Here is a 17,610-nt window from a genome sequence, read left to right on the forward strand (position 1 = left end):
GATGTCAATATGGGGTTTGCTGGTCATTATCTCAATGAATAATGCAATGTTTTACCATGACATTTATGTAAATTTGCATTGACATTTCAGAATTTTTGTTCGTATACGAGTTTCACAAAAGGCGCTTACGGAAGCTCCGTATGTGCACTCAAAATGACATAATTCGGAGGAGCAGGTTTAGAGAAAAGGCGGATGCATAAAGCATATCGTATCTGTTCCGGTTTTTTTAGCACTGCGATTGTTAATCGTGAAGCGCTCAAAATTAATTTCCTCGCGTTCTGTACGAGGCGTCGAGTTGTCGTGTGATGGCGGCCGAAGTTGGCCTTGAGTATAGAAATAAAAACGGGGTGACCCTGAATTTGAGATGAGCTTCTCCACACTTTCTTAGCGTCACTGCGTGTTTCGTTGGCTAAATTCATTACGCATTCAATTTTTTTTCTGCTTTCATTATTTACTTTAATTACAGTTATGGGTCAGTGGTGTGGTTAAATGGTAGGTGCTGACAAATAAAACCGGAGAGATTACTCACAAATATGTTTCTCTCTTTATTCTCTATAAAGTACCCTCCGTACGCTTACTCTTTTAATACTCATCAATGAATGCCATGGATACATATGCTCTATAAACAAAACAAAAAAAGAAAATCCAGAGACCGGCAAACAAAAATAATGAAGAACGCATACAGATAAGACATAAAACACATGGATTATCATGTATTTGTAAAAAAAAAAGTAATGAAGTACTCTGATATTGAACGCAATCTCATCGACAGTGATAGTGTTGTAAATGTATGTACTTATCATCCTATCTGAGTACGTAGCATCACTATTTGGAGCGGGGTGAAGTTTTTTTCCCCCCTTCCTCTTGTTCTTCATTTTTATTCTTAAGCTCCTGCTCCGAGACATACTCAGGTTTGGAAAGTGTAATCTCTAACGAGTTGTTCGATTTTCAGCTATTTGATGAATTACAAAACTTTTTTTCGATTTTTGCATAGACTTCTTTTTAAAGCCATTTACCAAATGGGTATAAACCATAATGTGAACTTAACCGAAATTATATTATTTTGTTTCATTACGACAGAAGGTCGAAACAAAAAAATCGGGGAGCTTAATTAGTAGGTGGTGCACCTAAGACTGTATTGACTTTCAAATTAGATTTACGCTATGTACGCTATGCTGTAGTTATTATAAAGCGTATTCTTGGGTTAGATAGGTATGGTATTTAGAAGATGTGACCGGCAGCTGAGATCATTTGCGCTATGAGAGAAGGGTAAGGAAGGGAAGGGTTTGCCTGTTCTTAACCAAAGGTACCAAGGGATCCACGATTCATCTGACGGACGGAGTACTGTACTGGAAATGCACGCCTCAAAGCACTTATCTACATAACACCCCGCGAGCCACATCAAGGGTTTTTTGGCAGCGGGTGACCAATCACCTGCATGCAATAGTATTTCCACATGCACACCACACGGACATAAAAGTGTTACGCATACTAACCAGTTTCGTAGCCAAGGTAGGGGTCTGGGGGGTCCGGACCCTTCCCCCTTCCCTCCCCCCCCCCCCCCCCCCCCGAAATATAAAAATACAATTACTTTCCTTCATAAAAGAAAACATAATAGGTATTGAAAATTCAGGAATTTACAAAATTCTTCTTTAACAAATGAATTTTTTCGAGTATTAAAAGTGTTAAAATTAGTTTAAAACCCTCTACTTAGTACTCTGTTTTTCAAAAATTTCCCTTCCCCCTGGTTTTGAACCCCCTCCCCCGAACGAAATTTCTGGCTACGCCACTGATACTAACAATTTATACTTCCACATATATGCATAGGCAAAACTTGCCAACTACTCACGAAGAAAATCTGCCAATAAAGCTAGAACTCAAGTAGGGATCGGTAGTCTTTGAAAAATCACTGTCCGGGTTTGAACCCGGACCCGATGGGTGGTAAATCAGCACTCGCTCCCCAGGTTTTGTTAGAATTATCTCCCATTAGGCGGCTTAGGGCATAGTGAGGGCGCGTGGATAAGCCATGACGAAATCTGCTTTAGTCATACGCCCGTTAATCGACTCAGTGGCAGTTCGTGCGTAGAGGACGTAATACGTTCTTCTTTCGAGTGTTTCGTCATTTTTCAGTGGTGTGATCATCGCACTGGGCATTTTTATTTGTATGATTACACTTATCACAACTGGCTAAAGAATAATTCTCGTGTCTTGGAGTAATTTATCACTACTCTGCATGGTAAACTGCCTGAAAATTTTGTCAGTATACATTTTCCGTAATGCATAGTAATTTACTCCTTGAGTGACACGTGTAAATGGAAATATCGAACTCCAGAAATCGTATCTGTTAAGCTACATCTACGCCGGGGGATAATATGGGCGATTTGTATCTGGATATGTGTGTCCACGCCTCCTTCAACAAGTAGGCAACTTTTTCTGAGTCGAATTTCTTTGTTCGTTATGCCATATCGCCCTGCTCTGTTGCAAGCATTAATAACTAAGGGTGCATTATTCGGAACTGAACTCTTCCTTAGTTTCGTGACGCAAAATCTGTTATAGCTTGCATGGTATGGTCATTTCTGGGTAGAGTTCAAATCAGATGCATTATTCTGGAAACATTTTGAAAATGCGTATTTAATACAAGAATTTACTGACCTTAATGACTATTAAAATTTCTATATTAGCTGGAAAGGCGGTATCGCCGGCGAGCACCGCAATTTTATTCCTTCACTTTTCATATTCGTATGTCCCACCCTAATTGAGATATAGCTATGGTACAGAAAAATAAAGTAAAATTATAGTTTTCTCCGAAATTCGGGCGCAGCGTAGAAAAACCTAAATCGTAATATACGTAAGTTAGCAGTCAATTACTTTGTACCTTACAAAAATTCCAAACGTGTCCGAAATTTATTTATTTGCACTTGGAAATATTTGGTAGAAAACCAGTTGCCGGAAATCGACTGAAGAAGATAAAGTCAAAGTAGCCGCTTTATTATCGGGAAATAACAAAAATAATTTTATTAAGTATTACTTATTAAGTACTTATTAAAAAAAATAAGTCGTTCAATTATGTGGCATATTTTTTTAGAAATCGTACTATATTGGATAGCGCAGTTTGCTGTATTTTTGAATCGGTGACAACGTACTTATAGAGATAAACTAGGTAAAAGAATCTCTATCGTAGCCGTTAATCCGAAATAATTACAGAAAAGGAAATTGAAAAATTAAAAGCTTCTGAGGTAAACAAGTACATAGCGTTTAATTGATTTTTACGTGATCAATAGGAATTTTAACTGTAATTACGAGCAAGAGAGCCATTATACCACATTCAAAAACACTAATAATTACATTAATATATCCAATAACAGAAATATTTTCAGGAGATACTTTATGGAAGTTATTAATATTCATAGTAAAACTTACTTGTAAACTCCGCTCGTATTTTAATTCTAAGCGACTCGGATTTCGAAAACTCAGTGTTTTAGACCTAGAAAATGGCTCTACGATGAAATTCGGGACGGTTTTGATTAAAATACGTTTAGAGTTAACGGTTGTGAGTATGAGCATATGTGGATTCCTACCCGGAACACATGTATCCGTTTCAAACGTCAACGGAGAATTTGAGAATAACGATGGCTATATTCTAACAACACATATCTCAAAATTTGGCCGGTTTGAGACAAGTATCTTAAACAAAGTATAATGACATTTAAAAAATAAAATTCAAGCAAAAAACAACTCTTTGTTTTTAAACGTATGCTTCTTTTTCAGTTTTATGAATTTTTTGTTTTTAATTTCTTTACCATTGAAAATATAAATAGTTTCTTTTGCTCCCCTGAAAAGTTGCTATTTTTGATATTACTAAAAGTTGCTATATTTGTTAGAACTTAGCCATCGATAAGTTCCTCAATTTTGCCCAGTTGTTGCCTGATGTTTTCCATTTCGAGTAGGATACGCGGCAACACCAATACTTCATTGTTATTTGTCGCCGGGAAACACGGCGATTTTTCATTGTACATCTACATCTACATAATACCCTGCGAGCCAGCTCTAGGGTGTTTGGCAAGGGGTGATCAATCACCAGCATGCAGCATTCATTTGGACTCCCACATGCACACCACACCGTCTAAAAAAACGTCCCGTATACTAATAAACTTTACTACTATATGCTGTTAGAAATAATAATTGAATTAAGAAACATGCATTCATCTTTACATATGTTAGTAGTCTAAACTACAAGTCATGCTATCTACTTACGAGTTCTATTGCTGCCGTTATAATCTCTTATTGATCGTGGAAAAAATGACGCTCGGAATCTGTCTGTTCTACAATCTATCTCTCTTATTTTATTCATATGATCTGATCTTCCATAGTATGTTGGCGTCCGTAAGATATGGTTAACTTCGTCAGAAAAGACACTGCTCTTGAATTTATCTAAAAGGTTTAGTCTATTTTTCAATCTACGATCCGACAGAGATTCCCATCCGAGTTTATCTAAGAGGTCAGTTACACTAACAAGACTATCGTAACGACCTTTCACATACCTGGCAGCTCTTCTTTGCACGCGTTCTAACTCTGTTATTAAGCCTTTTTCATGAGGGTCCCAAACACTGGCAGCGTATTCCAAATGTGGTCTAACGAGGGAAAAGTAGCTAATTTCTCTCACTTTGTCGTCGCACTTTCCTAATATTCTTTTAAGAAAACCCATTTTACGATTAGCTTGATCGGTTATTTCTCGAATATGTTTATTCCACGATAGATCATTAATTGGGTACGCTGAATTATATAGCTACGTTGTAGGGAGTTGTTGTTCTTCCAGAAATTCATTACGACGCATTTTTCCAAATTTAATTCTAACTGCCAAGCATCGCACCAAGCTTGGATAGCAGCAGGGTCATTCGTTAGTTCATCTATATCTTTGCTGGAACGGATTTCTCTGTAAACTACAGCGTCGTCTGCAAATAATCATAACTTACTGTGTACTACTTCGTCAATGTTGTTTATATAAAGAAGGAATAGGAGTGGGCCTATGACACTACCCTGAGGAACGCCAGAAGTGACTCTAACCTCATTGGAGACCAATTGGAGAGAGATTGTATCTAGACACTCCGTCAACATCGCTTTGTAACTTCGTCTGGAATCATATCTGGATCATAAACGAACACTTTCGTTATTTCTACGAGATTTTACTGGGCAACCTCGGCATCTACTTACGCAATGCCATTATCAAGGTGGCAATGAAGTTGTGTATCACGTACTGACATAAATCCGCAGAGTATTTGAATGCTAAATTTTGGTTAAAACTCGAAACTTTTCGTCAAATATTTTTTCCAAGTCATGAATTTCATTTCCAATGCACAATAAGCTCAATGCTTATTCCTTGGGGCGAGGTTAATAGCTTGCCGGCTCTGGAAGTCGTTCTCATTTTGCGGTGTTGTTTTCCTAGCACTGTTAATGCGCAGAGCGTACAATTTACTTCTCCTTTGCGGTTTATTATTGTGTACATCCGCACAGAAAATTCTTCCTGCATTTGAAATTTCCTTTTGCCCCTGAGAATGAATGCTCTGGAGATGTTCTCCATGAATGCATCCTGCTGTCCTCATACGGGAAATTCTTCATCTTTGGTCATTGAGAAAATACCCTTCCTATATATTTGATTTGAATTAGTACAGTACTGGGATTATTAACGTGACTTTTTAATTCTAAGTATGTTTTTCCTTCGAATCTCGGCCCCCTGGAGGTTCTGAGTTTAAAAAACCGCAATTGGAGTACTCGGTCCTTCATATTCAGCATAAAACCATTCATTAGTAGAATGTTTCCACTGCAATATGTGCCTTGTTCACAACTACTTAACTTTACGTGGAGTTACTATGGAGTTGAAAACTCAAAAAGAGGATGTTGTTCACGGCACTTTAAAATGGCGTAAATCGACCTTGATCAGTCATTAGTTGAAAGAAGCTCGAATTTATCTTCAATTTAACCAGTAACAAGGAAGTTAATTGAGCAATAAATAACAAATTGTATTCATTTTGTTTGGGCGAGCTAAATTGAGCCATATTACTTCAATTTAAATTTATTTACCTATAGGTTTATTTTTTGAATGGCTTGTCTTCTTGTCCTCGAAGTTGATTAGTTCTCAACATTTAGATCGTATTCCAAAATGATAAAGAAGAAAAGGAGAAGATAAAAATAACATTGCAATTTCAAATGATATTTTAACCTTGTTCGACTATGGTTTCACTGCGGTACAGAATTTTCAGAAAACGTGCAGGTGGGTGAAAAAATATTTACGTGGTACTACTATGGAATTCTATGGTATTTTTCTGTTCATTTTATCTTCTCCCCGATAAAGAATTCCATCCAGGTAACTCGGAAAGAGTTTTTGGGGTATAGATCGAGGAGGCGATAAATTTTCAAATTCGTCGTAATTGTTTTGGTTCCTTCAGATCTTAACTTCAATATTGTCATTCAGTTTTGCCAAGTTTTTTGCGTACAAGTCGACACGTAGCTTTATCGATGGTCGACTGATAGCGTACTCTTGGAAGAAACCGCTAAGAGATGTTTCGCTCCATGACTTCTACGAGTTACGTCACGTTTGATGGAAATACCATGAGTCATTTGCGTCTGGTAGATATTTAGGTCACTCGCCCCTCAAGATCAATTGCCTGAATTGCTCATGCACTGTTGTCATATTGATTACTCCAATCTCATTTCAATTTATGATGCACTTTTTCCTCTGTTGGTTGTAAATATTTGAACTGTCTTTATGGTTTTGGGAGGTTGATTATTTCGTTAGCTTTTATTTAACGCATGCTTCTAAGAAGCCGCATTGCTTCAATTTTTTCTTAATTTTTGCATGGAATACATGCATTATTTTCACTATTTGATAACCTGGAAAATGTTTTTTTTTTCCATTGAGTAGATTTTACCTCTGAATGTCAAACATATTGGCGAAGAACAGTTAGTTTAATTACTTATAAATTACCTCAATCCACCTTCCTGGAAAAGAGCTTGTTTCTTTCATTTCCCTCTTTTAGTGACATTTCTTGTGACTGAAGTATATCAAAATCGTCCATTTCATTCGAGGTGATTGCTCTTACAGTTAGACTCTCTGGAACCTTGCTTTTTGAAATACGTTATTCGTATCTCGTTCTAGCCATTTATCGAGGAAAATGCTTGTAAAACCTAGTTAGTGGGAAGGAATATCTAAAGATCGTGTTCTGCCTCAATGCCCTAAAATTTCATTTTAATTCTCAGCTCATAACTCAGCCAGTATATTTGGATGTTGAATTATGCTGAGAAATTTGTATGCCTGCATTTTTCATAAATGTATTTGTTGCTGCAAATTGCTTCTAATGGAACGGCCATCCTTCTGTGTAATCCAAATGACAAGATTACGGCACGAATCCAGGTCTATACCTTCTGCGAAATGTGGTAGTTAAGACTCCTTTGGAACGAACACAGTGTCTGCATGTTGAATTCCGCATAGTCATCACCTCACCTGGTATTCTTGCGTGTTATCACCGCCAGCACGTCCCAACACGCCTCTTACGTCCACAGTACGTCTTATTTTTATTTCGCCGACCAGAATCTTTGGCATAGCTCTCTTCCTCTCTGCTTATACACGTTTTTAATCACGCCGAGAATAATGCCGGGCATCATTGTCCTTGGCCCGTCTTCGCCAACGTGATGAAGGTGGGCCTTGTAGATCGCATGTGGTTTCACGAGTGACGCAAAAATAGTTTGAAAAGTCACTCCGTGAGATTAAATAGGTTAGCGTACTGTTATATCCCTTGAGGGAGGGGCGTTCAGCTGAACCCAACGCGTGGCTGGACGTCGCCTCGACTGATGTTTGGTTCTATTATCGAGAGTTTGTTTTGTTCACTTTAAGCTCTATTGAATCAGCTTTTGTGATGTATTATTCCGAGTACAAGCCCAGTGCAGGAGTTTAGGCTTCCGTTAAGTGGTTCTCACGATGATGAAAAATGTAGGTTACTTCCACCTTCCCCGACAAGGTGATCATATGCGGAAGAAATCCCGAAAGATCTTCGTCTCTTCCATTTTTGATTTTTTCTTTGATTTATTTGTTTCCGCTACTGCGTTAAGAGAACACTGCGCTCCATTTCAACCAATCATAATTTGTTCAATTTCGCGGAGAATTCACGTTTTATGCTTACATTATCATCTTTTAGTTTACGAGTTTTATAGATTACTACTTTGTAAACATTTTTTTGTGTATCGTATTCTAAAATATTTACAATTTTTAAATTTAAGCTCAGGCAAATTTTGACTGAGGTGAAGTTCATGTGCCCCCTGAAAATTCCCAGATAGTGACATAGCACTGCATAGAACAAGTGACTTTGTACGCAGTCACGCGCACTTGTTCTTCAGTCATTCCCTCGTTCTATGCAGTTCTTTGAAAAAAACGTACGTCTCGGAATAGCGACTATCAATAAGAGGGGTTTTTTCTCCGACAGTGGCTTAGTAAGCACGACCTCGGCCTCCTATGCCACAGTGTGTACTTCGTCGACAGATGTCAATATCCTGTTCGGTTAACCCAGTCTGAGATTCCTCATGGAAGAAGATGGCTTGGTGGTGTAACTGGTATCATACCTGATCATATGGGAGATCCGGGTTCGAATCCCGGTAAACCAAATGATTTTTTCATGGTTAATTTCATCCTTGATAATGACATAATTTGTAAAACAGTGATACGACTGGTAAAATTCCAGTGATGAGGCCTCTTTAAGTGATTAAGCTCATCGTAAACACACGTAGGCATGAAATAAGATCTGATGCTTTCCCAGCGTATGCTAGAAGTGAAGGCTGCTAGGGTGCTCCTCCGGATAATGGTTACCGACGTTTCAGAGGTCGATTCGTACTCCATCCTCAGGGCTAAATGAACTGCCAGAACAGAATCTCGGCCTCAACTCGGCCCCTGAAACGTCGGCAGCAATAGAGGAGATTACCCGATGGCGCATCCTAGCAGCCTTCACTACACTTAGGTATACTAGCAAGTCTTTCTTCCTCTTTCCCAGAACCTTGTTTGGATCGAACCATTTGTTCCTATGCACGTTGTTTTGTATTGGGACTCGTCAAATTTAATCGGTAATCACTTTCACGGGACGGAATGGGTTATATTTATGTCCCAGCGACGAATATTTTCAGATAGAATCCCCACACCGTTTATTTCTGGAAACTATCGAAAGCGATGGTCATGGAGGGGACGTTATTCGCCTGTCGTGAAGTTCGTTGACATTCGGCCAGAATACTTGTCCGTAACCTCACCCCCCCCCCCCCCCCATTCGCCAACCCATTCCCTCACTCTCGCTATCCCCAATTTGTTTTCCCGCCTCCTTCGTCTGCTGAAAGGCTTTACGAAGGCCCGATTGCGTTGTCTCCGACATGTCGGAGACTTCTGAATGAAGTGAAGATGTTCCCTTGATTAAGGAGCTCGAGGAGTGGCCCCCGCACCAAGTCTCTTGTGAAGTTCGGACGCAAAATTTTATATTTTCTTCCATGCACTTTACCAGTTTGTGCGTCAAGTGGACCGATGTCAACTTTTGCCTGTATCTCTAGTATGAAAATGTTACATTTGAGTAAAAAGCGAGGTAATATTTGCTAAATTTAGGTGCAGGCAAATGTTGACAAAGGTATCTTTATATTGGCTGAGAATTTGAAGGTGATAGCGAAATTTGTATGCAAGTAATGCGTCACGAAAAATGACCAGTCACGTGGGAGTGATGTTTCCTCTTAAATAATGACTGCTCGAATTATAAAACTTTGATGTAGGCTGAATATTGAGGTCATGTTGAATTGCCAGTATAGTGACCTCCACCCATATTTAATGACTTAATAAATGGCCATGGTTTCAAATCCTGGTGGCATTGGCATGGTACCATGGACCTTTATTTGGACTCGATGCTGAAATCATAGTCAATTATTTTATTTATTAAATTAAGTAGATGCAAATTTTATATTGTTTCACCTATTGGTCCGTATTGCAATGCAATAAACATATTTAACGTTTATTCTTGAAGGAAGAAACTCTGCATAAAATAATCTCTCGACCGGAATTTGTAAGTGTTTGACGGTTAGTTAGTTGTGCTATAAGTACCCGGAGTATCAATTGTAAGTAAATCCGATACGTAACTTATTAACATGCATACCGTGTAACTGGTAGTGCAGATGTCCAATAGTTGGCTGACGCGGATTTGAATCACTCTCAAGTCAAATTATTATTTTTTGACCAATTTCTTGTTATGGTACATAAAAAATCTGCGAACGTATGATAATGCGTTTGAAATGACCTTATAATATGCTAATCATGGCACAATTCACTTGAATAGGGGCCTGTATTTTCTTATTAAACATGAAATCTCTCCTTTAGTGAAAATTGATATGATAAAGTTTCAGGAAACACGCTAGTTGCGTGAAATGGTTTCATTTAGGGTTCGTATAATTTACTCAGAAAGTCATAGGATATGGAATGTATTATGCCTTTTCAAAATCGTAATTTCTTTACCTTATTCCACAGTGGTTTTAGCTATTCCTGAATTAATGGGTAGAACTACTGTCGAGAAGTTTGTTACGTCGATATTATTGGCTCCTACTCGTCGCCTTTAATTGAGATCGATGAGCAATTTTTCAACTATGACTATTGACTATTGGGCATAAGTCTCATCTGGTGAGAAAAGTAACTCACCTCTTCATTCGTGGAAAAAGTAGAATATTCGTTCTATTCGATTTCAGAAAAGCATGCTATTCACAACATGGCTTGTGGAAGTACCTTGAATGATCTTGTGCCTGGACCGCGTGTGATTTTTAAACAGTAATTCATCTCAAAGGCTTTACTCGTAGTTTTACAGAGACGTTGGTGATATTTTCATAAGTTGCAATTTTTTTGTCTTGAATTGTGTGTAGTGGATACTTAGTTTTCATGCAAAAAGTTTACCTATGAAACAGCAATTATTTCCGTTTTCTGTCGGTGAGTTTTTTTTTTAAAGATCTTTTGTATGTAGTTAGGATAATCGGTATTTATTAAAATAGCATGGTGATGGAAATTTGAAATGGGAATTCGGTACTAACTGTATTTGGAGTAAGGATGCCTGCTTCTGAATTTTCGGGTGTATCTAAAATTCTCAATCGTCTTCTGTCTTTTGTGTTTTTAATCATATTTTAAAATTACCACATTACGTAAAATTTTAATGTTTATTATTTAATAGAATTTATTTTTATTGTATTTAACGTTGGTATCGATTTATGTTGTCTTACTTAATTTTATGGCTATTAAAGTTGATATAATGGATGTGTACGGTGTATTTCCTTGTGTATGTTTTTTTCTCATTGGGTCCGCGATTTCTTATGGACTCGCCCATGTAATATCCCAATTATTCAATTATTCCCTTGTCAGGATTGATGTTCGGTGGGCTGCCCTATTTAAATCGAAAGGATTCATTATGATTAAAAAAGACACCATTATTTTCCGGATTTTCATTTTGTTCATCTTCGAGGGATTTTTACTTTCTATTTTATTTTCTACTAATTCCTGATGACTACAATTAATAAATATCTCATTCAATCGACGTAGAACATCGAAACTAGTCGTAGCGAATCGAAATGGTTGTGTGAATAAGTAGGCGTTGCTAATCGCCATGAATCCTTATGCTAGGACTACGCGTCTTGAAAATTGATTTCCCTGGGTGGCACTTGGCATTTGTGCTCTGGCTCTAATGTCGATATAGCCTGTCACGTCTTCATTTATTTTTTTGGCGGCGATCTGACGGACACCAGTTCTCCGCTCTTCAATAGTCCCACTATCAACTTAAAAAGAGGATTTTGACTTATTTTGAGGAGCGAGAATTGAGCTATATAAGTAGCCAGAATGGTAGCTTCCCTTTCTATCGGTCTTCTGCGTACCCATGAGGCGAATTTAATTTGCAGTTTCCTGCGAGGGTATTTGATTAACTAACCATTCAATTGCGTTTGGGACAATGTTAGAAACTTGTCCTTTGGTAGGTCTATCAAAAAAGTCGTCGATGTTATTTCGATTATCAAAGTAAGGCATAGATACGCAGTAGATTTATTTACGAAGTGTATCAGTTCAATGCCGATGACCAATCACTTTTGGGTGATATCAATTGTCAATTTCAAATTAACTGTTCTCGTTCATTCACTCAGTATCGATGTCATACTGATGGTTGATTATTTATTCAATAGTCTTGTTCTGTCAATGTCGTTCCACTCGCGATCGAAAATTGAGTGTCGGCAATGACCAGGACTATTCGTAAAAAAAGGATCCCTAAGTCGGTCTCTGGATGTGTTGTCAAACACTGCTAATTTAAATGGGTTTACGGAAGTCGTCACTCATATCGCTGACAGGCAAAGAGATCCAAATTTCACGGAGAAATAATACACAATCAGGTATTTTAACCAAAAGTAATATTCCTGATTATGTGATCTATCAAGTTCATAGGCTCTCAGTGCAATTCCTCGAAGTTGAAAGTACTATATCGCAAAATCTTGGAAAAAGTGGATCATTTACACGGGGACTAAATGTGGGGGCACCTGTTGGTCCCGTAGAATTTTGTTTTGAGCTGCCGCTTCGCTCATTTGTCAATTGGTTTTCAAAAATGCCCGCAGCGGAGCAATCAGCGCAAAGTGATCCGTTAATTTCCAAGCACTGAGACAGTAAAGTCGATTAATCACATCATATGTAATGTAAATTTCTTTTAATATCCCCAACCACACTTTATTTCCCGTTAAATTTTGAATGCTCCTGCGACTACTTCGCGAGTGACGACTTATGTAAACCCATTTAAAACCGCGGTCGTTGACTGCACATATAGTGGCCGACTGGAGTATCCTCTATTGTAATGTTGGCTCGTAGTTTTTGGCGGCGTTCTGGATTCGTGGATTTCTTCATTTTCCGGGTTTTCGCCATGTTCGCAGAGCTGTCGCACTTCGACCTGAAGATGCTTGATGGAATTCCGGCGAAACTCGACAACCAAACGCGGTGAAAACCCGAGAGATGGAGAAATCCTCGAACCTCCAAGGTCGTCTCTGGCTCAACTTAGTGAAAGTTCATTTTAACGTTAATAGAATTAAAAACTTTGCTGTGTTCCTCCAATATATTTTTAGGTACGGCTAGTTTCGACAAGTACTTGAGGATGACGCCGCTGCGTCGAAACTAGTAGTACCTTAAAATAAATTGATGGAATTCAACAAAATTTTTTGTTTCATTAACTCCACTGTATTCGTGGTCGTTCACCCGAATGGTCCTTGCATACCTATCAACCTGTACGCAAATGACCTCAATAGGCAGTCCCCTCCTGAAATAACCCATATCTCGGCGAGGGAGGGAGAAAACCGTGTCCAAAAAGAGGCGTAAGAAGGAGAGAGAGGATATATTCCCCACCCCCCACCCTCCCAATAGCCCAACCTCCATTGCCCCTTGGCCCATCTGACGAGTGGTGCGTTGTCCCGCGCTATGTGCCACGTGAGCCCAGCCCTCCGTATAACAGCCTCACTGGTTGGGAGAGCCAAGGTCACGGGGTCATGCTAATCGCAATCCGACGGTTCCTCGGCCTCAGTCGCCCGTCGTATCGCCAACCACGAGGCCAACGGAGTCTCCGAGCAGTGGCCGAGGCGGTAGCGGCGAAGTCGACGGGGAACAGCCGGCGGCGGAGGAGGGGCACGCTGAGGTCCACCTGAGGGTCGAAGGCGCGGGACGCGACGAGGATCCGTTGCCGCACGACGACGGCGATCCGGCCGTCAACCTTGCCACGACTCCGGCCGCGACGGCACCGCCGGCCCAGCTCAGGATGTGCCCACGGGGTTCGCGGCGTCACTCGCCGCCACAGACGGCCTCGACTTCCGCACCTCAGGGCAACACGGCCCTCCCCGGTCTGCGCATCCTTCCCGTATTACCAGTGAGTAATGGCCGGAAGGTCATGCGTTGCGCCCAGTCTCCACGGCCAGAATTGATTAGTGCAAAGTGATTTTTTTGTTAAAGGGGTGTGGAGTTCTATTATATCGAGGTGTGTCTGTTGTGTTTGTTATCCGAGCTAAGAATAGTATCTTTGATGGTTATTTTTTTTAGTGTTGAGTGCTACACGTGAAGTCTGGCGCTGTTGTTGTGTTACTGCGCGGTGCAGTCGTCGATGTTATTGTGGTCCATGGTGCGGATTATTTCAAGGTCAAAACTACTTACGAAAGAAAATCGGTTGTTGACTTAGTTTGCTTGTACGTGGATTTTTCGAGGCTTGAAATGTTTACTGTTTTTTACATCCTGCTACGCCTCATGTCATCTTCTTCCTCAGTGAAGCGGATCCAATCAATCATTTGACCTTTGTTCTCTCCTCATTATCAGCGATTAAAATTTGAACTCTCCGACGAGGTCTTACTTTACGAGTCTTCCCTTTTTTTAGTTTTTCCCTGCAAGAAATTTATGTCTAGAATTGTATGGTAGATAAACAGCCGAACCACGGAAAAACTTCGTTTTCTAAACCTGGATATTCCTGATTATTTTTTTTGGAGGAAATACATTTTTTGTGAAATCGCTTGTTATACTATGGTTGGCCAATATCGTGAAATAATTTTCAATTTTCAAAGGAAAATAGTTTCGTCTTCTTTGCTCAGCTCTTCGTGTTGCACGAATGTACTTGATATGTACGTGAGTAGGGGTGTTGCTATCGAGTTTATCTATATAATGATAGCAGTGTTTCGAAGCGGTGGTTCCACCTTAGCGTCTGTGTACGTTACGTTTTAGTAAGAACTCCTTGGATAGTGTTTGAGTCGAATTGAAGCACTATCCAAAAAATGTGTCTTTTGGTGGTGTACACTTCTGTGGAAATTCGGTGCTATTTTTGGAGGAAATATATGTATAAACCCCTGTTTAAATACCTGCCAGCGTTTTATACTCGAGTTAAAACAAACCAGTTGATTTTTTTGTAGCTATTCGATTGTTCGTGGATTTTTTTACACAATTTCACGGGCTACTGCCTCAGCATTTTCCTTCCTGTATTCTAAAATATTCGGCTTCACTTTCCTCTTATTTTTTTATTAATTAATATGAATAAAATCGCATTAGGTCTGCAGCCATAATAAGCAGACTTTGTAGTGCTGTCGAGTTCATTGTCAGCCAATGTATGTTATATCTTTTTTTAAATTTTATTTACATTGAAAGAGCAAAAACTCTCGCCAGTTCTATTTTTTAACAAATTCCTATTTTGTAATTATGAATCTTTACCGCCATTTCAGAGAACATGTTTAAATTCTTTCGAGGTATGGCGTCAGTATAAAAGCCATTCTTTACATCACAGGATTATTCAATTTTGAGTATAATTCATGAACTGTACAGCTATGCTGATTGATTGCAATTTTTTAAATTTATATTAATAGCATATTGAGGCATTTAATCTTGTTGCTGTCGAGTTCATCTATTTAATGAAAGCAGTATTTAGAAGCGGAGGTTTTACCTTAACGTCCGAGTATGTTACGTTTTAGTAAGAACTCCTTGGATAGTGTTTGAGGCAAATTGATTATTATCATTATCCGTATAATGTGTCTTTTGGTGGTCTATTATTTGTGGTACGTTAGTACTACAAATAATAGACCACCAAACGTTACCACCACGTTAGTGCTACATTAGGCGGAAATTCACGTATAAACCCTTGTTTAAAAAGTTGTTATTATTATTAAAGCCTATAGTTTCGCCACACTGCAGCAAGGTAGCGTGTAGTGGAACTTGCCTTATCGCCAACTTCTCCGCGATAACCTCTATTGTGACAACTATATTTTTCATTAAATTAGTTGTATTCATTCTACTTGTCATGCTATAGGGGTATCTTAAGATAAGGGTATAACTAATTCCTTGGCATACCGAACGAACGACCTGGTTTTTCCTGCTGTCAAAGGATAATTTTGTTATCTTTTGCGAGAAAACGAGTTTTTATACTTCTCTATTCTGGAATCAATTTCCATAATTTAAAACCCTCCATCACGGCTATCCCAGTCATTCCAGTTTAAGATTTTCTGGTGTTATCGGAAAATAAATAACCATAATTAACACGAATTTACCTACGTTATCATACCTATCGTTGTTAGCCGAGTAGTGAAAGTAACGTCCTCTTAAAACGCTATTTATGTCATAAATTTTGGACAACATCTACATAATACCCTGCGAGCCACCTCTAGGGTGTTTGGCAGATGGTGATCAATCACCAGCATGCAGCATGCATTTGGGCTCCCACATGCACACCACACCGTCCAAACTGTACAAGCTGACTTACTGCTACTAAACTGACAAGCTGTAATTCGTAATCTACTCACTGAATACCTCATATGACAAGGATTATGAGATCGTTTCATGGCTTTTACGCAGGTCTCTCTAGATTATTTACGTGGCTTTGGGCTACAAATTTTGTCTACGTTATTACCGTAAGGGGTAGAATCTCATGGAGGATAAACTTTTGGAACATAATGCCTTGGTTCACATCCCTAAGGTGGCATATATTTATAATATATTTTAACCTCTTCATGATGGCGTGTTTCGCTCTATTATATATTTAGATAATCCGGAAATTTCATGATGACAACAGAAGTGTTCGACGAGTAATTCTTCGCGAAAAAAAAACTTGATACGGCTGGTCGAGTGTTAGTGAAACTTCCGCTTAAGTGGGATCGTGGGAAGCTGTTTCAAGGTAATTAAATCTCTCAATGCGGCCTTGCAGTACAGTGATCCACCTTTCCGGTGTGTTGTTTACTTTTGGCCGGGGAACGTGGAGGGGGTAATTCTGCGCGCATGCATTTCCTCTTGGCTCGGAAGTCACCACATGGGGGTGTGGGTTCCGCGTCGCGCGCTTTCAATCTACGTAATACGCAACAAGCATCGTGCGTGAGAATAGTTCTATCTTCTATTGATTTTAGGAACGTAATCAACAACTTGCAATAACCTGCACCTACCTCCAATGAGGAAAGGGGAATATGAACCCTTACCAATATACACTTCTTTTGTCGCATGCATTCGCTAAAAAGTAAATTAAACCCTTCCGCATTATTTTTTGTCGGAATAAGAAATTCCGTAATTTGACCGTAAATTATATTCCGAACAATTTAGTGACTGCTTTTAAGTCTGGTATTTCCAACTTAGTGAAATTATGATCAATTTTGCAGAAAATGCGACAATTTAATTTTATTCGCACCGAAATGCTCGTCAGAAAGACGTCGTCCTTCATCCTCAAAAAAAATGTTTAATGAATCGAATATCCCGCTTTAAAACATTACCCATACATATGACTTCATTTAATGCAGCTTTTGTAAATGCCCACGGCGGATGGCATTATTTCTATCTCACGCACGTACACGAATTGTGAATTTACGATGTTTTTCTTTTGTGTGTGTATACATTTTCATGATGCTCATTTTAAAATATTACCCATTGATGGCTTTTCCTGATAATTCCACCCCCGTAAAAAAATAAACAAACCGTCGATGCTACCCTCCGATTATCCTGAACCATCTTTTAAGGCCGTTTTACACGGTACACGAAAATGCGCAATCTGACGTACGTGCGAAGGCGAAATCAAAATTGAGTCGTGTAAAGCGGTGAAG

General features: G+C 39.1%; 1 protein-coding gene across 5 annotated transcripts in view; it reads left to right on the forward strand.

Annotated features, from left to right (window-relative positions):
- The window catches only part of LOC124160763 (choline-phosphate cytidylyltransferase A-like), a 112,293-nt gene that overhangs the window by 56,874 nt on the left and 37,809 nt on the right, over positions 1 to 17,610 (forward strand). For 4 of the 5 annotated variants that reach the window (XR_006865233.1, XM_046536780.1, XM_046536781.1 and 1 more), the window contains exon 3: positions 13,590 to 13,928. The exons of the other annotated variant lie outside the window; for it this stretch is intronic. Coding sequence is in view for 3 of the 4 variants with exons in the window: in XM_046536780.1 (XP_046392736.1) it covers positions 13,590 to 13,928 (339 nt within the window). In the remaining variant the exon portion in view is untranslated. The remainder of the gene's footprint in view (positions 1 to 13,589; positions 13,929 to 17,610) is intronic. 5 annotated transcript variants of the gene reach the window in all.

Source organism: Ischnura elegans, chromosome 6 (assembly GCF_921293095.1).
Source record: "Ischnura elegans chromosome 6, ioIscEleg1.1, whole genome shotgun sequence".
In the NCBI taxonomy this organism is placed as follows: Eukaryota; Metazoa; Arthropoda; class Insecta; order Odonata; family Coenagrionidae; genus Ischnura; species Ischnura elegans.